Source organism: Aspergillus foveolatus, assembly GCF_047715535.1.
Source record: "Aspergillus foveolatus strain CBS 279.81 unplaced genomic scaffold BDW70scaffold_15, whole genome shotgun sequence".
In the NCBI taxonomy this organism is placed as follows: domain Eukaryota; kingdom Fungi; phylum Ascomycota; class Eurotiomycetes; order Eurotiales; family Aspergillaceae; genus Aspergillus; species Aspergillus foveolatus.
In genome coordinates, this window is record NW_027396079.1 from 220,532 (window position 1) to 241,432 (window position 20,901).

A 20,901-nucleotide genomic window follows, 5' to 3' on the forward strand; every position below is an offset into this window, starting at 1 on the left:
AACAATGGCATGCACGTGGTATCATTCATAGATATGTACAAGTCTAGAACATCAATCATAAACGCCTAAACAACAAGACCAGAGCGGAAGATCCAGCAAGAACAAACCACTAAACACCCCGCTTCACATCACGTCCCTCCCTAGCCGCCTCGCCCATAGCTTGAGAATCCGTGTGATACGTCTTGAATTTCCAAGCCGGAACCCTCTTCGCAAACATCTCATCCAACTCCGCATATGTCCTCCCCGCCGTCTCCGGCTGATAGAACCACAAATAGACAAGGGAGATAACCGACAGCCCACCAAAGATAAACGTCACTTTCGCACCGAGATCCGCCTTGTCTGGGTTAAAGAGGTACGGGAGAACAAAGGACCACATGGTGTAGAGGGCGTTCTGCAAGGCAAGGCCAATGGCGATCGTCTTAATCCGGAGACGAGAGGTTGAGACCTCTGCGAGCAGCGTGTACCCCGCTGCGCCGATGGTGCAGTTATACCACCAGCAGTAGAGGAGGATCAACGCGACGGTTCCCTTGACAGCACCGCCAGAGTTAGGGTTACTTCCGTCGGATGCCACGACGCCAAGTCCACCTGTGACCATGAGGATGCAGGTCATGATGCCCAGGCCGTAGAGCATGAGGTTGCGGCGGCCGAGGCGGTCGATCAAGAGGTAGGACATGAGGTTACCGACAATGGACATGACTTGCTGTACGATTTGAAGGCGAAAGCTCATGGCGTCAGTGTACCCTGCTAGCTGAAAGTAGTAGGTGCTGTAGGAGGCGGCGAAAATGATGCCGGACATGGCTTGGATGGAGAGCGGGGCGATGGAGATGATTGTGCGGCGGAGGTTGGAGGTGCGGAAGCACTCGGCGTAGGTGACGCCTTCAGTTTCGCGGCGGATTTGATCGAGTGTTGTTTTGATAGCGGAAAGTTTCTTGGTTTGTTCGCCGTTGTTGTACCCAAGGCGGGAAAGGCTGGAGAGGGCGTCTGACTCCCGGCCCCTGGAGACGAGCCACCAAGGGGACTCGGGCATGAAAAGGACGAGTGCGAGGGCGATGGCTGCGAAGCCCCATTGGGCGGCGAAAACGGAGCGATAGGCCCAGCGGCTGGTGTAGGTGCCTGTGGTGTTTGTGATGAGGGCGACGGTGAAAGGGCCAATGCAGTAAGCCAATGCGGTTAGACAAGTGAGCGTTCCGCGAAGCGCTAGGGGGGAAATTTCGCCAACGTAGGTGACGGGGACGGAGGCGAGAGCACCGAGGGCGAAGCCGTTGAGGAACTTTCCGCCAAAGAACATCTCGTTCGTGGTCGATACGAACTCAAGGGCTACGGCGGCCACGGAGATCAACAGGGCGCCGAGGATTGTCCATTTACGACCGAAGGTATCTGCAATTTGACCAGAGGAGAGGGCGCCCACGACCGCAGAGGCGACGGGACCGCCGCTAAAGGCCGATTGCCACTTGCTATCGAGGACATAGCTATCTTCGTACAAGCTGCCGAAATCCTGGCGAAATTGCGGGATTGAAATGACGACTCCAGCAGCCTGGTTCTCGAAGCTGACTAGAAGAACGCACCAGACGGCATAGAGACACCAGAAGAAGGTCCATGGGTACTTTTTAAGACTGTCCCATTTGCTCAGCTCGTGGTCTTCCGAATCGGCGAGATAGCCGAGCTGCTGCTCGTCGGCTTGCTCAACCATGTCGATGCTGCCTTTGTCCATTGTTAATTTAATGGTAGGGAGCAAGAAGGTGTAGAATGAGGGTGGATGAGGAAGCTAGTTGTGGATGTGGGTGAAACACTCACTCTGGGACGACGAGCTATTTATCTTCCCTTTCCTCAGATTGCATGACGCCAGACTTCTCGACTAACTGCAGGTATCTCGTGCCGGGGGGAAAAATGCCTGCATTCGGACGATGCGAGAAAGTAGAAGCCAAACGGGTGTGTCCGGACTCCGCACCGGCGATTCGGAAACCAGGCAAGGGCGCCAGCAAGCGAAACGAAAGCTGGACCCAGAAACTCTATTCGCAGTGATGCTCGAAGCCGCGTCTGGGAGAGCCCGCGTGGTCGGAACCGACAGACCGGGGCCGAGAGACGGTCTTGCAGTCTTGTCTAGCCTTGCAGCTCCCTAGTCGCTCTAAACCGGCAGTTCTTGGAGTAAGCGAGACAGATGCGTGGGGACTGGGGAAATCGGCTGACCCCGTGGAGTGGTGCCGGATAGCTGGGGTCTCCAGATCTCCAGGCTGCCAGGTTGGACTTGGTCGAGACTCCGCGCCACAGCGGCGACACTGAGTCACTAGCGATGGATCCCGTGTCAGGAGAGAATCGCCGAAGATTTGCCGGGAGCAGGGCAATTCCAACCACTGTTGTGATCCTTCATGCTTTTCGGGAAGATCCGTCCTAGCAGATGTCAGAACCACGCTTCTTATTGCCTCTCAAGGCCACGAACCTGGTATTCACGTGTTCTGCGTAAACTTCGGCATTGCTTTAGGTGATGATCCATTGCTAGCATAGGGACAAACTGCGGGGCAGCTTTGTACTGGCGGCGAATGGACGAGCCAAGCTCTGACAGGAAGGACTCGAGAGCTCGGCCAAGTTGAGGGGCCGGGGAGGAATCTTGAAAGCACGTCATGTGATACCATCTTACTCTACCAGCTACTATATAACTGCAGAAACTTGAAAATCGAATTCGGAATCAGTCATTGCTGTTAACCTTTGGTATAGTTACAAAAGTTCAAGGCATATAATTCTGGGCTTCCAGATCAATCTCCACCTTTCCAGTGATATCCCTCACGGACTGACCGATTGATATTTCATAGTCGCCTGGTTCCAGCTCCCACTTGCCGCTCTTCTCATTGAAGTGAGTCAGTTGGCGCACTTCGAATGTGATATTGGCAGTCTTGGTCTCCCCAGGTTCGAGGTGCACCTTGGCGAAACCAACTAACTCTTTGACTGGGTTCTCTGGGACCGCCAGTTTGGCACCAGCGTAGACTTGAACAACATCAGCTCCAGCACAAGTGCCGACGTTAGTGACATCCACAGCCACTTCGACAGTGTTCCCGCTCGTAGTGCTTGCTTTGTGATTCGCATGTGTAAAAGTGGTGTAGGATAGACCGTAGCCGAACGGGAACAGGACCTTGGCACGGTTGGCTTCAGAGAGGTCATAGTGCCGGTAGCCCACGAAGACACCTTCCTTGTACGTAACTTCGAGGTGGCGCCGGCCGTCCTTCCCGTCTGTGTAGTCACCGGGGAAATTACCGTGTGCAGGGGCATCCTCGATCGCCCGAGGGAAGGACACAGGTAGACGTCCAGAAGGGTTCACAGCGCCGGTGAGTACGTCAGCAATTGCATTGCCAGCTTCCTGTCCTGGGAACCACGCTTGAACAACCGCCTTGACCTTGTCCAGCCAAGGCATAGCAACCGCTACGCCAGTGCAGTTCACGACAACGGTGTTAGGGTTGGCGGCTCCGACAGCTGCCACGAGCCGGTCCTGGGAACCGTTAGACGGTAGGTGGAAGCTTATCTGGTCCTGCCCTTCCGTCTCCCAATCTGGAGTATGGCCGGTGAAGACAATTGCGATATCACTACGTTTGGCCACATCGACGGCTTCAGACAGCAAATCTCTATTGTGCTCTTCCTCGGTCATGAAGCCGAGACGGAAACCGATGAAGCCGTCCAGCATAGCGAGACCGCCCTTGCTGGTGGGCTTCACCGAAATCACTTCGACTGCATAGGTCTTTCCAGCTTCGAATGAATACTGGATTTCCGGCTCTTCCACGCCGCCGAGTAAAAATCCCATAGAGTCTGGACAATTCAGCTTCTGTTCGTAGATGACCTCGCCGTCGATCAAAAGTTTGGACCGGCCCAACCCAGACATGCCAAAATAGTGTTTTCCGCTTTGCGTGGGTGTGAAATGGGCACTGGCTCGGGCGCTTCCCCATGATTCCTTGACAAAGAGCGGTATATAGCTCGGTTGCTCGGACGAGATTGATGAGCCTGGCTCGCCGTTGGGCTCCTCGTCAGCAAAAAAGTCTAGGGTCCAACCAGGTTGGCCTTCCAGGTTAACGACGTTGTCGCTCATCAAGGGCAGCTGGCGGAAAGTGTGTGCGCCCTTGGCATATTCAAACTCAACGGTGTCGCCTAGAGCGGCGCGGAGACCCTCTTCTGGAGTGACCCGATAATGTGCGTTGACTGAAGCACTGCCACCGCCGTGAATGAGGGCTTCTCGCGCAAAGCCCAGAAGAGCTACCTTTTTGTTGGCCAATTTCTCTTTTTTCAAAGGGAGAATATCGCCCTCGTTTTTGAGGAGGACGAGGCCTTGACTTCCCACGGAGCGGATTAATTTCTGGTGTTCAGGACGATTTATGGCCTTCTCTTCTGGAATGGTTGGATTTTCGAAACAATTCAGCTTAGCAAGAAGCTCCAGAACGTTGCGCGCGCGCTCGTCGATCGTCTTCTCCAACACGGCACCAGACTTTACGGCTGCGAGCACTTCGTCTACCTTGCGCCACCTCGTAGGTCCGGGCATTTCTAGGTCAAGACCAGCATTCAAAGAGTCGGCCGTGGAGTTAGTACCGCCCCAGTCGCTCATAACAAGACCCTTCCATCCCCATTCTCCCCTGAGCACATCTCGCAAGAGAAAATTGTTCGAGTCGGCGTGGGTTCCATTCACAATGTTGTAGGCAGTCATAACTGCCAGCGGGTTCGATTCTTTGATGGCAATCTCGAACGGTTTCAGGTAGATCTCTCGAAGTGCTCGTTCCCTGATATGTTCGTTGACTGTGAATCGGCAGGTCTCTTGCTCGTTCGCGGCATAGTGCTTGATGGTGGCAGCGACGCCGTTGCCCTGAAGGCCTTTGATATACTGCGCTGCGAGCTTTCCTGCAAGGAAAGGATCTTCACTGAACGATTCGAAGTTGCGGCCTCCCAGAGGATGGCGATGAATGCAGACTGTGGGCGCTAATCTGAAAAGTGTTAGCCGTCGCTGCTTGTCATCCTCTTGTCATCCTCTGTCAAACCACGGGGCTTACTTACAGGACCCTTGCGCCTTTCGAGCGCGTCTCGTCAGCCAATGCATCGCCAATGTGCTTTGCCGCGTCGATATCCCACGTCGCAGCCAAGAGAGAGGACGCTGGAAAACAGGCAGCTGTTACTCCTCCCTTGAATGTGGCACCGCGCGCCCCGTTGGGACCATCTGAAGTCTGTTCCTCATCAATACAAGAGAGTTCATCCCAAGAGAGTTTTTCCCATGTAGCACAAGACTTACCTTGACAGGTGGCACCCCCTTTTCTGGATAGTCTTGTGTTTCCCAGAAGTTCTTCCCCGCCAGCAGGGAGATCTGTTACCTGTTGTTATTGACGTGTCTTCAACCCCGGGGACGTTGTTTACCTTCTCTTCCAGAGTCAGCTTAGAGAGTACGCTCTCTATCTGCGCAGGATCGACCTTTTGGAAGCTCATGACGATGGTGTTTGGTTACGGTGCGTATGTGGAAGGTTAAGCCACTTCTTCCGTTGGCAGACATTGAGGAGCTTTATGTCGAGCATTTCCAGGCATGCCGGCCCGTTTTCCCGCTTGGAGTTTTGTGCACATGCTGTTAGCTGTGGGGTCAACAAGGCCGTTCCTGTTGACTCGTTGACTGAGATCTTGGGTCGGATAATCTTCGGCTTGACTTCAGAGCTGAGAGGTTGATGCCGGGAAATCCCCGCGCCTGGTGGGCGGGGATAATTTAATGGCCGGGGAGCTTTTAGACTACTAGAGCACTAGCCTACGGGGTCTCTCCATTGCATGTGCTTCCCGCTTACGCCTTCTCTTTCGGTCGTGATCAGAGTAATGATCAACCTCTCCCTCCATAATAATAGCCGTTGTCAGAATGAAGGAAGGAATCAGGATTCTCATTGCCGCAAGTCCTACTACTGATTCAAGATGACTGATCGCCTCAGCACTCTCCAGAGCTTTCCCACCAAACCTCGCGTCTTTATTGTGTCAGATATATCCAATGAGCCCGATGATGCCGAATCGCTCGTTCGTTACCTACTCTATAGCCATCAATTCCAGACGGAGGGTTTAGTTGCGTGCACGTCAACATGGATGAAGAACAAGGTCTGTCCGCAAGATATGCACAAGATCATCGACGCCTACGAGAAAGTCGTCGACAACCTCAATGCCCACGTTCATCCCAATGCCAGATACCAGCCGGCAAGCCACTTTAGAGGTCTCGTGCGCAAAGGCGCGGAGGTCTATGGTATGCAGGCAGTAGGAGATGACATACCTCTCAGCGAAGGCGGCGAGCTGCTCCTCGAGCGAATCCAGCATTCCAGCGATCAACCCCTGTGGATTCTCTGCTGGGGCGGCACCAACGTTCTGGCGCAAGTGCTTCTCCGCATCGAGAAAGTTCACTCCAAGGACGAGGCCGCCCGGCTGCGGTCGAGGATTCGCGTTTATGCTATATCGGATCAGGATGACACAGGACCCTGGATTCGTCACCGGTATCCGGACGTCTTCTACATTGCATCCGTTCACGGCTGGAACCACTACGGCATGGCTGCGTGGACTGGGATATCGGGTGATAGATACTACAATTTCGACCAAGGCGGGCCAGATTTCACCAAAATGACCAAGGAATGGATCCGTGAAAATATTCAAATAGGCGAGTTGGGCTCCGCGTACCCCGACTATCTCTTCATTCCTGAGGGCGATACGGCCACCTTCTTGTACTTGATTCAGAACGGGCTGGGTGTGCCGGAGCATCCGGAGTACGGCTCATGGGGTGGTCGGTACCAGCGGTCTGATATCAGTGTCTATGGCCTTGCCAGCCTCCACTATGGTGATGCTGTGGACCGGGTAGTCGGAGCGGACAGCCGGACATATAACACCAATCATGGGACTATATGGCGCTGGAGAGATAAGTTCCAGAACGACTTTGCTGCGCGTATCCAATGGACTCTTTCGCCGGACTTTGACGCAGCCAACCATGCTCCGGTTGTCTCTGTCAATGGCGACACCAGCCTGACCCCCTTTGAGGTCGAGGCCGAGGCGGGCTCGACCTTCACACTCGACGCATCTGAGAGCTATGATCCGGATGCTGGTGACGTTTTGACCTTTGAATGGTTTCACTATAAGGACCCTAGTGCAACACAGTGGTGGGTGGATGCAGAAGTCGCAGATCTAGGAATCAAACCTATTGATGGAGGCCGGAAGGTCGAAGTTACCGTTCCTCCACCAGAGAGATGCTGTGTGGAATTGATGAGCAGGCAGCCCATACTTCGGGGACAGGTCCTGCATCTGATTCTCCAGGTGACGGATAATGGCTCACCTGCGCTTACGAGCTATCGACGGATATTGATTCAGACAACAAACCCCCGACTAGAAGGAGGAGGCAAGGGAGCTGATGCCGTGGGGGATCTTATGGCTGAGTTTGCATAGGCTTGCACAGATTCAATTTGTGATTGTCTTAGAGAGTGGTGGCAGCATAGCAATGTTATAAAACTTTCCACTAATAGTTCCACTACAAAGTAAGAAGACTCGATGAAGAAACGAGCATTGGGATCTCGCGGGCGCGCTCTTGGACCTTCCTCTTTTGGTCAATCTCCTGGCCAGCAAATACAGGGCATATTTCCTAGCTTGGCTTTCTGTTTTCCCTCTGTGAAAAGCGTTCCCTTACCACCAAGTCGGAATCGAACGTCTTGAAGGCGCCATGGTCGGGCTGTCCAGGGAATGCGGTCCGAGACTCCGATAGTCTCCCCAGCTTGCGTCGACAGGTGGAGTACGAGTCACATTCAACTTCCACCATGCAATTTACAAGAGTCACGAGTCAGTGCGCCGAAGTTCTGCCGACCGATCTTGCTCTATTACAGCTCGAATATTCGGCGGCATTTGTTCAAGCACGGGAAGTTCTAAGTGAGCACCCAATGCGGGGAGCAACACTCGTAAACCAAAGAAATCGCCCACCAGAGCTCAACAATAGCATTATGTCTCAACCAGGAATATTTCGGCCGTCTTTTGAACAACATCCTACAGGCTTCGGCGTTGGCTACCCATCGCCTCGCATCTCGTGGAGATTTACTGCCACCGGAAGCACCGCTTCACAATGGCAACAGACGGCATACGAAATCGAGGTGGCTCGCGGCGACAACACTGAGAAATACCGCGTCGAATCAAGAGAATCAGTTCTTGTGCCATGGCCAAGTCAACCGCTGCAGTCTCGAGAGATTGCTAGAGTCCGCGTCCGCTCGTATGGAGGTCTTGATAATGCACCGACCGAGTGGTCTGCCTGGAGCACGGTCGAGTGTGGGCTACTGTATCGTGAAGACTGGACCGCGCGTGCAATCACCAGCCCACTCAAGCAGAAGGAGGGTCCGTTGCGGCCAATTCGCTTTAGAAAGACGTTTACCGTCCCGGTTGCAGCGGTGCGGGCTCGATTATACATTACCAGTTTGGGGGTGTTCCAGGCGTACATTAATGGGGAGCGGGTGGGTGATCACTGCATGGCTCCTGGGTGGACGAGCTATCACAGTCGGTTGAACTACGAAGTGCTCGATGTCGCTCCGCTGTTGAAGGAGGGGAAGGATAATATAATCGCTGTGGAGGTTTCAGAGGGATGGTATGCTACGCGGCTTGGTTTCCATGGCGGCAGACGCTTTATCTATGGAGACGAGCTTGCGTTGTTTGCTCAGCTGGAAATTGTTCCGGAGGGTGGACAACAGCCGCTCGTGGTGGCGACAGACTCGAGCTGGGAATCGCACAAGTCTGCTATCATCCGCAGCGAAATCTATGATGGAGAGCTGTACGACGCGCGGGAGGAGCAGCCTGGCTGGAAGAGCTCATCGGCTACTCCATGGGAACCAACGCGTGAGATAGCACTACCAGAGACGCAGCTGGTAGCGCCAAATGCGCCACCAGTGCGAGTGACCGAAGTAGTCAATCCGGTTGAGATAATTCGCACGCCGTCCGGCAAGGTAATCATAGATTTTGGGCAGAATCTCGTCGGCCGTGTCCGGATCCGCTCCGTAAAGAAGCCCACGGGCCACTCTATCATTCTCAAGCATGCGGAAGTGCTCGAGAATAGCGAACTCGGAACGCGTCCGCTGCGAGTGGCCAAGGCCCAAGTTGAGATCATCTCAGCAGGACAGGAGATCTGCGACTGGGCTCCTAGCTTCACTTTCCATGGCTTCCGGTATGTTCAGGTCGATGGATGGAGCCCTGAGGACGCCGACACCCCTCTTACTCTACAAAGCCTGACCGCCGAAGTCATGCATACCGACCTCGATCGAACTGGTTGGTTTAGCTGCTCACATCCAATGGTCAATAAACTGCATCAAAATGCATGGTGGAGCATGCGCGGGAATTTCCTTTCGGTCCCAACCGATTGCCCACAGCGTGACGAGCGCTTGGGCTGGACTGGTGACCTTCAAGTCTTTGCTCCTTCAGCGAGCTTTCTCTACAGGACAGCAGGGATGCTAAGTGACTGGTTGCAGGATCTCTCAGCTGAACAGCTGGCACATCCCAAGGCGGTTCCACCATTGGTCGTGCCAAATGTGATAGACGAGTCTTTCTGGCCCACATTCCCACAGGCTGTCTGGGATGATATCACGATCATCTTACCCTGGACTCTGTTTCAGTACTATGGAGATATTGAGATTCTCCGCCGGCAGTATCCTAGCATGACCGGCTACCTGGATCGTGGCGTGCAGCGCGGTCCGGACCGTCTCTGGGATGACAGGCTTTTCCAGCTGGGTGACTGGCTTGATCCTACTGCCCCTCCAGACCAGCCTGGCAACTCTCGCACGGACGGAACTCTGGTCGCCGATGCCTACCTAGTGTATATAACCGGACTCCTTGCCCGCATCAGTGCTATTATTGGAGAATCCACCGATGCCTCCCGTTACAAGGCCGACTATCGTGCCCTCAAGTCGCGCTTTCAGACCAAGTACATCTCTCCCACAGGTCTTCTCATTGGAGATACCCAGACAGCACTCAGTCTTGCCCTAGTCTTTGACCTCCACGATGAGCCTGAACAAGTCGCTGCAGCAGGCAGCCGTCTAGCCCGACTCGTCCGGATAGCCAAATTCCGAGTCTCTACCGGCTTTGCTGGCACACCTGTCATAACACACGCATTAACCAAATCAGGACACCACCAACTCGCCTATCGCATGTTACAAGAATCCAATTGCCCCTCATGGATGTACCCGATCCGCATGGGCGCCACCACCATTTGGGAACGTTGGGACAGCATGCTCGCCGACGGCAGCATCAACCCCGGCGAAATGACCAGTTTCAACCATTACGCTCTAGGATCGATCATCAACTGGCTGCATAAAACTGTTGCTGGCGTGAGTCCGTTGGAGCCTGGATGGCGGCAGATCCTTGTCCAACCTTTACCAGGTGGCACGATCACATCTTCCGAAGCAGTCTATGAGACGGCGTATGGTCGGTTAGAGTGCCGGTGGGAGGTTAAGGATAGTGATCAGTTCAAGTTGGAGCTTGTTGTGCCGCCTAACTCAACAGCGATGGTGGTACTTCCTGGTGGCCGGGACCAAGACAGCAAGCCCGTGGGCTCCGGACGGTGGGTGTTTGAGAAGACGTTCGATGCAAGGGTCGGATGGCCGCCCAAGGCGCTGGTGCCACCGATGTTTGAGCCGGAGGATACGTACGTATGAGCTGATGCACAGGTATGCAAGCTCATGGCTCTCGAACGCACGAATATCTGCCCTCGCTGTACTGGATTTCTCAGAAAATAGTGTTGGTAGTAAAGAAAGTTGGTTAATGGGAACAGATCACCTAATAAGCAATCAGCTGACTACAGAGTTATCTTGAATACAGAGCAGCCTCAGCTTCTCGACTAAATGCATAACTTGGTGGGCGACAAGAGTTTTCCCTTGATGGGTCAGAAGAACAGAGAGTTTGTATATATTTGTTTGAAGTACTCAGTCACCATAGATTGATAGCCTGACACGCCCGCCTTATTGGCCTTTGCTCGCTCTCGAGCCGATCCATCCTCTCCCCATGGGTCGCTAGGCATCTAAACAACCATTCTCCCGTACGGGATTGGCACCGGCCTCTAAGCCAATAGACATTACACGAACAGAGTATCAGGGGATACTGTGCATTGCGAACAATAAGGCAAAGATGCTAAACAGGCCACATATATATACCCTCCTGCTTCAAAGAACAGGAGACTAATTCGAAACAAAATAGTTCACACCCACAACCTCCCACAACCCCAACTCCCCCACCAGCCTATCAAGATCAAACCTCATTCTCTGCAGGGTACTTTTAACCCTCCACTTCCGTTTTACCTCTTCCGGAATACTCGAGTCGGGCTTTTGAGCATATAGAATGAAAATATACCGATGCGGCGCGGACGCCGGTGGCGGGCCAGCAGAAAGCCAGGGTACCAAGGCGTCCTCGTTGCTTTTGAGTTCACCGGATGATTTGTCAATCTGCAAATCGGTCTGAATAGAGTGCACTATTGGCGAGAGGACGTTCCATGAGATAAATGGTGCGTCTACATCGATCGAGATCGCTGTGTATTTGCCCGTGCCCTCTGAGGCGGGGGTAGAAGGTGCTGAGAGAGACGGGGGAACTCGGGTGTCTAGAGTCGCCGACTTCAGTTGGCCCAGATATCCTTGATTAACAAGGCGGGACTATTGGGCCACAGTCACCTCTCTTATTGATTTTCGATCCCGGCGTGACCTGCTGCCCGTTGATGTTTATACTGAGGACGGGATACGTTCCGGTCGAGAGATCCTGAAGGAGGGACTCGTGTTTTGTGATGTTCGGCATTGGGCTATCACCTGCGGTATCCCGGCGATTAGAGGGAGATGGTAAGCAAGCTGGGATATAGTCCGTCTTATACAGTCTACCTAATCTACATATGTCTTTGGATCGGCAATCAGCACTCAGCAGACATGACGTGCACCCGTCAGTTTGATGTCGTGATCCAGCCTAGCATCAGCTCTGACTATGCTTATGCCCACTATTAGATTACCGTATATCTCGAATGGGTTGCTTGTTGTTTTCGATCTTATCCTGAAAGTTACCATAGTAACGCGGTGATCGCCGCGGGCGGCAGAAGTACAGTAAGCCCTAAGTTAGTCTTCACGCAATCAGCAATCTTCCCCTTTCTACCCTCTTGAGAGTCTTGTAATCTACGGGTCCAACTCTTCTAATGAATACTGCCGGAGAACTATCTATGGCTAGATCGTACATATCAAGCAATATGTGCGGCCGGTCGCAGTACCTAGATGGCCTCCGCTAAGATACGCGAAAATGTTCAATGTTTGGAGCACAGTAACCCAGGTCGCCGCTTCTGGTAGCTTTAGGGCATGTTCATCATCTTAGCATCTGCTACAATTTGTTCTAGCGAGCATACATTCGGAGCGGACATACTGGCAATTACAGCAGTGGCGCCGTTCGGCTCAAGAGTCTAAAGCGAGGTTTATACCGTACCTGCCGCCATCCCTCCTTGATCATCTACCCTTCATCGCGCCTTTATGTTTGGTTGAAGTGAATAAACGATGCAGTAGTCCCTGTTTAGGCTTATCAGACATAACGAAACAAGGAAGGAGAAACCGGATACCTGAGTTTCTAGTCTCATCTGCCATTTGTGCACGAATGGTTCAGCCGTGCTTTCTGGGATGTAGTCTCGTTTTAAGCCCTAAGCCCTGGGTTGTAAAAAAAAGAAGCATTGAATAGTACCTTCACATACGCGCCAAGAGTAGAGAGTAGGTACAAAGCAGGCTGCTTCTCCAAGTCTGGGTTATTGGTCATCGTACACTTGAAGTATTCGATGTATGATGCCACCCTCAATATCATACTTTGCACCCCCCGCAAGATAAGCGTATTGCTTACGCCCAGACGCTAATGCGAGGAGCTTATCCTGCGATGGGCCCTCATATCGCCGATATTAGTTCATGGTCTCCGCATGCTTACGTCGATCACGTATAGCGACCGCTCTTTTGCAGATTTCGGAGGCAGATGTAATAGCCCTTGCACTGACGACATCATATCCGCAGCTGGCTTGCGTATTCTGCTTACAATGGCCCGGCTTGGGTCTCACAGCGGTGTCTACTGTATAGACTCTTGACCGGGAGATCGTTCACCACTGTAGATGCGCCAATGTCGTGACTGGAGTAGCTATCTTGGCAGATTTCATTAGGATACCTACGGACAGAATCCTGGCAAGGTGCTGGACATCGACACGCGTTGCTTCTTGGCGGATGGCTATAAGAGACAGAACGAGGTCTCTCGAAGTCATCACTTCTACCGTTCATCGCCATACTGCTCCCATATCTGGACCAGATGTCTCTCACCATGCGCGCCGTCGCCCAGTTCGGGCAAGCATTCAATGTCTCGGTCATTGACAGACCGGTACCCACGATCCTGAACAGCACCGATGTGGTTGTGCGCTTGAACGCCTCCGCCATCTGCGGCAGCGACCTGCACAGCTACCGTACTTCTGCTGGATCCCCAGAACACCCCTTTCTGTATGGACATGAAGGGATTGGACATGTTGTCGAAGTGGGAGACTCGGTCCAGTTCCTGTCCGTCGGAGACTACGTTGTTATTCCGGATAACGTTGACAATGGCCATTTTACTCTGGAGCCGGATACGTATATTCCGTCTCTGGGGTTGGGTGGTGTGGAGGGTACTGCGCTGCCGGGGTTGCAGGGTGAGCAATGCCCTCGTTCCATCAGCAGATCCATACCCATAGATATAGGATGAAGTGATTGCTAACGGGTGGGTGTGAAGCCGAATATGCCCGCATCCCCTTCGCCGACAACTCTCTGATCCCCGTTCCCATTACCGACAACACCAACACCTCGACACTGATCGACTACCTCTTCGCCTCAGACATCTTCGCTACTGCCTGGAGCGGCGTCACCTGGTCGGGCTTTGAAGCCGGCGACTCCGTCGCCGTCTTTGGCGCCGGCCCAGTCGGTCTGTTAGCAGCATACTCTGCGCTCTTGCGCGGCGCGTCAAGGGTCTACAGCGTCGACCGCGTGCAGGACCGTCTCGACCTCGCTGTATCGATCGGTGCGATCCCCATCAACTTCGCTGAGTCGGATCCCGTGGAGCAGATTCTCGCCCTAGAGCCAAACGGCGTCCGTCGTGGCGTCGAGGCCGTGGGCTATGAGGCCGTGGACGCCTCTGGCGCCGTACAATCAGGCATCACGTTGCGCCAATTAATCGACGTCACCGCTCAGCGTGGTGGGATTGGAGTTGTAGGACTCTTCTCCTCGGGTCAGGCAGATATCGACTATGGAGCTGCGTATGCGAAGAAGGTCTCTGTGAACGGGGGTATTGTGCTTCCGTTGCAGGTTGCCGGCGAGATCGTTCCCTTGATTACCTCGGGCCATGCGCATCCGAGCTTTATTGTCAGCAGCGTGATTGGGATTGAGGAGGCGCCGGAGTATTACGGGCGATTCAATCGGACGGAGGAGAGTAAGGTTGTTATCACGTTTTAAGCCACTCAGAGTGCACCGTAGTCAGGCCGAATCCAATACTAAACCGGATACTAGTTCATCATTGTACTAGAGGATTAGAAAAGCGAAGAGAGAGAACAAGTGTGTGAAGCTGATAGCTGTGATAGTCGGAAATCACATATTATCCACCTACTCATCCTCGACACCAGAGTCGCCCCTTGATCCTGGTAATCATCTGAATTTATACGCAGGCCTACTGTCAGTATTCAGCATTTTCTGTGTCTGGTGCTTTTTCTTTTTCTCTTTCTTTTTTTTTCCGCTGCTCCTGCCATGTCGGCAACACTTAAGATCCTGCTCCTGCAGAACTATAGAGCCCCTTCATAAAGAGAGGCCGCCTAGAGATTATAGGATATAGGATACATCTACCAAAATCAGCAAATCATCCCAAACAAATATGCCAACGTTCCCATACCGCCAGGAGCACTGCCATGCTTCCGCCTGCTTCCCTATACAGAAGGTACTGCCTCCCCCAGCAGAGATGCTGGCCACCGGCATCATGGCATTGCATCCCTCTTGCCGTCTAAATCTGCATCTGCTGCTCATATCCTGCATGAGTCTTGCTCTCAGTAGCCTGTACATCGTTCCTTCAAACCACTATCCTCATCAAAAGAGCAATGCTGCTCTCACCAAGAGCGCGTCCTTCATGCAATCTCTCCTACCTAGTTCGGTTCCTGAAACTAGGATTAACTAGGACTCGCGTTCTCGCAGTATTCGCCTGCCATAGCTGCGACATCAACTATAATGCTCTGAATGTGGTATCGTGGTGAAAGCGTTGGGCGATATTCGGGTTACCACGTTGAGGAGAGTGATATGGGTGCTAAGGTGTATAGCTAACGTTGACGCTTGACGTCGATCTCCACTTATTCAATCATTCACCAATAGTAAGACTGTAGCAGGAAGTGAATCTGCTGCGAAGCTCAAGTATACGATTTAACTTAACCTTGGCAGAGATAACTGAGGTCCCGCCAGAACCAGAATTATCCTCATGCTGACTATGTAAAAATACGAGCATATGTAATCTTTCGATTAGATTACTGTTGTACCACGGTCTGCTAGCTAGTATATACCTAAGATCAAGGCACAATTCCAAGAGTAGTCGTCTCTCTGTCCTGATGCATACTTTATCTCTACTCCTAAGAATAGATGGACATGAAAAAAAGTCAGAATCCTCCGAGGAGTTACGACTTTACATAGAATGGTGATAGTCCAGTCGGTCGCGGTCCAGGTTCAGCTCTGAACACGCTCATGCTGTATATCCAATGTAATAATACCCGATTAACAACTCAGCCGAAGTCTAGATAATCTCGACTGGGTCAGACGAACATCGAGCAAGGACCAAACTTCAACGTCTCGAGCGTTCTAGATTGCACAAGTCGATAAAACGACCGTGTCTGGACTCTTGGGTCGTTGAGGATCAACGAACTGTGCACTTGTGCAGGGCAGGGGCTGTGCTAAGCGACCGAATGACCGGCCGGTCGGGACCGAACGAGAACGGTCGGCTGCGCTTAGTTTCCCTTAGCAGGTCGAGGATTCTGCAGGTTCATCGGTCTGGACGGGTCGATAGAAATTCATCTGCGCACCGACGCTGTAGATTCTATCTCGACAACTTGCTAGGAGTCCTGAACTGGTCAATTGATAGGTTTCGTGCCCGTGCTTGGGGTTACTACAGGTAGAGGAGGTCGATGTTCCACTCAGACACGGGTCCCGTTCCTCCGTCTAGAGCCAGATCCAGTTCCGTTCTATTTTAAGCGCGGCTCAACGGGCGCATCTGAGACATTGCGACATCGCGAGTCAACAGCGACGCTCGACACCCGCACTTCTTGCGGGTAGATTGCGCGTCGACTATCGTAAACCAACGCGACGCTCGCTGTTGTCCAGATAACGAATTCAGCCGGTCGGGCGTATACCGAAGATAGCAGAGTCTAAGAATCCGTATCTCAAAGACGGATCTGGTTCGGGGAAATTCCACGAATACGGACTCAGGTTGTTCTCATTGCTTTATCTGGCTGCGTTGGCTGATCGGAAGACGACGGGTGAGGGCATGCCAGCCTTGAGCCGTGCACCGAAGTCGCTCCAGCTGGTCTGGGCTTGATCTGCCGGGCCGAGTCTCCAGTCGGGTATATTCACCAGTATCACAGTACCGTTAATTTACAAAGATATCCTTAGATATCCTTAGATATTCTTATCGATAACGGAACCAAAGTTGTGCAATTGTTGCACAACTCAGCCACTGTACAACTCACCAAGATTCTAAGACGAGAATGAGACGGAGATAGCAAGGATCGAGTTCCGAGCTGGATAAGCAGAATCGCTGCATGCAGACGGAGTTTCGAGCCCTACTCCGCGGCTGACAAAGGAAGCAAGTCTGCCGGAACAAAGAACAGGTCAAAATGTCCGTCTCGATTCCGTGAACCCATCTGCGAGGGCAACCTCCTGCAGCCAAGAGCGCTGCCCTGGTCACGCACGGGCGAGAAGGAGCGAGAAGGAGCGAAAAGGAAGGCTTCTCGAACAAGGCTAGAAAAAGTTTTTCGTCTCTAGCGGCTTTGCTAAAGCATCTAAACCCGTACAGAGCACTAGTCAGAGTACTAGTGAGATTACTAGTCAGTAGGCTAGCCTGACTACTTAGGCATGTGCGGAGTGCCCGATGGCCAAGACAGACACTTCCTCGGAATTCGGCTGCCGGTCGCTGATTCCCGCCTTTCTGTATCGCTCTGTACGGTAATTTATTTCCCTTCCATATCGTTCGACTTCAGAAATCAAAGATTCTGGTCGTTTCTATTGACTCTACTTGGTTGACAAGAACATTTCATGATGCTTAGTAGCATATATTAATCATATAATTTATAATCTTATATTGTCGGTATTCCAGGAATCCGGTCTCAAGAGTCCGTACTCTGTAGGGAGTAGGTTCGATCGACCCACCCCCAGCTTCTACTTCCCACTCATGATTCATGATCGCTTTGTTTCGGTCGCTCCCCATGACCGACCCAAAAATCCGCTGTGGTTTGTGGCTTAGCACCCCTACCCATTTAGCGTGCATTTCTTCACATGTTTGGGAGAAAAAATTTTCACTCCCTGCAGGATGCATGGTTGAGACGGTTCTAAGGATTAAAGTGCTGACGCTTGAAGACTTACCAGTTTATAGTGACCTATCAGGGCTGATAGCGGCCAATGTAACGGGTGAAAAATTTTGCCAGTGCGTCGGAATATACTATGTATATCTCTGAGGAAAGAGGTGTTGCATCGCGTGGTAGAGTGTTTTGTTGCAATGCTAAGTCTTGTGTTGAATCACGAACGTCACTTCCTATGTAGTGGTATCTGCAGGCAGAGCTGGCTATCCGACTCGGTGCAGAACACTCCGATAGGATACGGGACTCAGACTGTTGGGAAAGAGTAAAATAGTTTGTAACCGAGGGGAAACCTAAAATTGAACTAGATTACTGAGAGCAGTTCAAGGTAATATACGGAGTACATCCCTCCAGCTCTAAGCCGAGTGTACTCCGTCGTCTACTCCGTAGCCTGTCAGAACTCCAGCTTAGATCCCGATCGGCCATCGGCGCCCGCTCGGCATAGGCCCCAGGAAACGCTCACCTGGCAGGCTGACCCTGCACGGCACCCGTTTGGGGCCAATCCCGCCTTCGGCTTACTGTTTGACGGTGCCCCCGATACTCACGCGATATACTCTCACTCCAGTGCCCTGCTGGGTAAACACAAGCGAGCGAGATCGGCAACAAACGTACCATTTGCACACAAGACTAGATTTCACGCCATAGTCTTTTACGTTGGATGCAACTGCCAGCCTAGGCCATTTCGCCACTTTTTTCAGCTCGCGGTGTTTTTCAGATAGCAAACCTGAGTCTGAACCCATTTCGATGTCGCGGCATGTGGGCCGGCAGTTGATCAGAGTCAGTGAGCCACAGACTTTTGAATCTGATTGGTACCAGGATGGTCGAGGCTTGCATGTGCAGACTTTGACGGGCCCAGTCGGGGGTGGAAGTTTGAACTTGAGGGCTGATTCTGGGGTTGACGGGATCCACTTCCTGTCTCCTGGAGCTCAGAACACTCGGACGAAAGTTCCCGTGGAGAAAAGGGAGGGGTGGTATTGTACAAGACAATTGGAGATTGGCGGATTGTGGTGGCTCTTTGGGCCTGTGCATTTCTCGTTAGCGAACCTTGCTATAATGCGATGAGCTGAGATGGATGATGGACTTCAGTCCATCCAGTCTCTCCTACTTTCCTAATGAACGATCTGGATAGATCTGAAGCGGATCGGCGGAACGCTATACGAAGGTAGAACACTTGTACGTTGTGCGGTCGTAGGCAGCTTTATTTCCAGCTCAGCGCGGCGAATTCCTACGGGGCTCGTACAGGGACCGGGTGTGTAAATGTGCAAATTTTATGAAATACTTAATAATTATTCATATAATAATTATTAATATCTACATTTGGCAGCGACCGAGTCAAACATGTCTCGAACCACATGAACCACATGATAGACTAGTCAGTAGTCGCAACTCGCACTGGACCTACCAGTAATTACGAGTGAAACAGTCAGACCGGCCCATTGCTGAAAATCAGGATATGCGAGACCGTCTGAAGCGTGATCATGTTGTTGCGGCTATTGTGGTCATGTGCTCAGCAGTGGTACAAGTCAAGACATGCTACTGCCTTGTCTTGTTCGCTAGTCTGGGGTTCGACGGCTGGAGATACTGGTATCAGCTGACCTTGTCTGGCTGAGCCTCGATCATCGCAATCACGAGAGACCACGTTGTCAGTGACTGAGCCTCGAGTGTCAGCTTCCAGGACATGTCGGCTCGGAAGTTTTGATGCCGTCAAGGTTACCCGTTGTAGTGGAGAGTATATCTTTAGGAGCTGCAAGATTTAGGAGAACACCGAATCCAACGGCAGAAATAAAGTTATGTAACAATAAGGGCTTTCGTCTCAATTCCGAGGAGTCCGATCGGTCCCTGGTGCGCAGTGCATGCAGAGGGTAAGCAGAAAACGTGGTCAGTGGTCGTTCAACAAGGCTGTTGATGCGCTAAATGGATCTGCTTCAGGATCTGACAAGAGTCCCTGGCCCGGTGAAGTCCGATTGCACAAGCCACACTGAAGTGCCGTATCCGATCCGACCAATCAGATTATGATGTGGCGCAGTTCGTGCATTTGTCGAGTCGAACAAGCAGCATCAGGAATGCCCAGCACCGCTCCAGCCAGTGAACGAGACCGCTATCGAAGATTGTGGAGAACTCAACAATGATCTTCAGTGAAATCCATCCGACCCGCTTCCACAGTTTTTGGAATGGACATTCAAGCCACGCAGATGCAATCTGCAAGGCCTTGTCTGACTCTGGTCTCATTTGTCATCCTCACGTCGAGAGATCTCCGGGCCTCGGTTGGTCGCTTTCCCCGTCTCCATCTCCAGGTATGGGATGAGATCGGTGGCTGAGCCTTTCTGCATCCACCTCATTCGTTTACTCAACATACTACGAGTACTGACGACAGTAGACGCGATAAACTGGCCAAATTGCTGCCGGGCCTCGCCTGTGCGAGACTACGAGTTACGAATTCAGGCACTTAAGGGTTGTGGAGATATCTTAGTAATGTTCCTGTCAGCCGGGTATGTGGCCGATCTGCCTTATAGGGAGAACTCGGCCGCCGGCGATAAGAGCGTGCATTTTCGTACTTATTGCGTACTCGATACGCTGTGTACGAGAGAGTACGAGAGAGGACGGGAGAAAGAACACGACTCAACCGGGAGAAAAAATCGAGAAAAACTTTGATGTGGCTGGGCCAAGTTGTCAAAGGGCAGCCCAATCGGCGAGACAAGGGTTGGGAAGGAGATAGTAACCTGAAGAAGGATCTTCATGCATTGGTGTTGACACTCAGATCTTCGCTGTAAAAAATAGAAAATCAATTAGGATTAAAAAATGGATTAAAAATAAACGGATATTCAATAGGTTCTAGCGCGGGGCTAGTAAGTTACCAAAATTACCGCTAGCGTAACGGGGCCTCCTCTCACCAGACTCATGAGCTTCACTAAGTCACTAAGCGTGAGTGATATCATCCGTTCGCGGGCTATATTATGCCTGTCTCCCAATGTTCCCCCCGGACTGAACAGACTCCCAATTCAGACACACAATTATCACAGTTCAACCATCACTTGACACCCAAACCACACTATAGGTCAGTGACTCATTATTCAACTATGACACCCGATCCCCACTGCTGCCATATCGGCCATACGGAGACCTGCTCATCACCGTGACCAACTCCAGCATCATTTGAAGCTAACCTAATCACTGTGCTAGACCCAAACATCTGGTCCCTCGACTCGATTTAAAACCAGCGTCTGCCTCGGTCCCGACCAGCGGTTTCATCATCACTACTGCCAGACCTTTCCAGAACCATCGTCTCTCAGCACCCGAGCCAC

The 20,901-nt window shown here is 52.2% G+C and overlaps 5 protein-coding genes across 5 annotated transcripts; 3 read left to right on the top strand and 2 right to left on the bottom strand.

Moving 5' to 3' along the window:
* Nucleotides 1–5: 5 nt before the first annotated feature.
* Nucleotides 6–1,809, bottom strand: BDW70DRAFT_133416 (general substrate transporter). Its single transcript, XM_073736334.1, has one exon. The coding sequence runs from the start codon at nt 1,709–1,711 to the stop codon at nt 110–112; it is 1,602 nt and encodes a 533-aa protein (XP_073597435.1). The 5' UTR covers nt 1,712–1,809; the 3' UTR covers nt 6–109.
* A 913-nt stretch (nt 1,810–2,722) lies between these two features.
* Nucleotides 2,723–5,640, bottom strand: BDW70DRAFT_166784 (beta-glucosidase H; the record flags this gene model as incomplete). Its single annotated transcript, XM_073742081.1, has 4 exons — nt 5,377–5,640; nt 5,255–5,326; nt 5,023–5,189; nt 2,723–4,952 (listed from the first exon to the last, which is right to left on the bottom strand). Exons 1-4 carry the CDS (start codon nt 5,443–5,445, stop codon nt 2,723–2,725), a joined length of 2,538 nt encoding a protein of 845 aa, XP_073597436.1. The 5' UTR covers nt 5,446–5,640.
* Nucleotides 5,641–5,774: 134 nt separating this feature from the next.
* On the top strand, nt 5,775–7,410 carry BDW70DRAFT_166786 (uncharacterized protein; the record flags this gene model as incomplete). Its single annotated transcript, XM_073742082.1, has 1 exon — nt 5,775–7,410. Exon 1 carries the CDS (start codon nt 5,911–5,913, stop codon nt 7,408–7,410), a length of 1,500 nt encoding a protein of 499 aa, XP_073597437.1. The 5' UTR covers nt 5,775–5,910.
* Nucleotides 7,411–7,955: 545 nt separating this feature from the next.
* On the top strand, nt 7,956–10,643 carry BDW70DRAFT_149156 (glycoside hydrolase family 78 protein; the record flags this gene model as incomplete). Its single annotated transcript, XM_073738965.1, has 1 exon — nt 7,956–10,643. One exon carries the CDS (start codon nt 7,956–7,958, stop codon nt 10,641–10,643), a length of 2,688 nt encoding a protein of 895 aa, XP_073597438.1.
* Nucleotides 10,644–13,299: 2,656 nt separating this feature from the next.
* On the top strand, nt 13,300–14,453 carry BDW70DRAFT_149157 (uncharacterized protein; the record flags this gene model as incomplete). The annotated part of the gene is made up of 2 exons (XM_073738966.1): nt 13,300–13,633; nt 13,738–14,453. 2 exons carry the CDS (start codon nt 13,300–13,302, stop codon nt 14,451–14,453), a joined length of 1,050 nt encoding a protein of 349 aa, XP_073597439.1.
* Between the last annotated feature and the right edge of the window lie 6,448 nt (nt 14,454–20,901).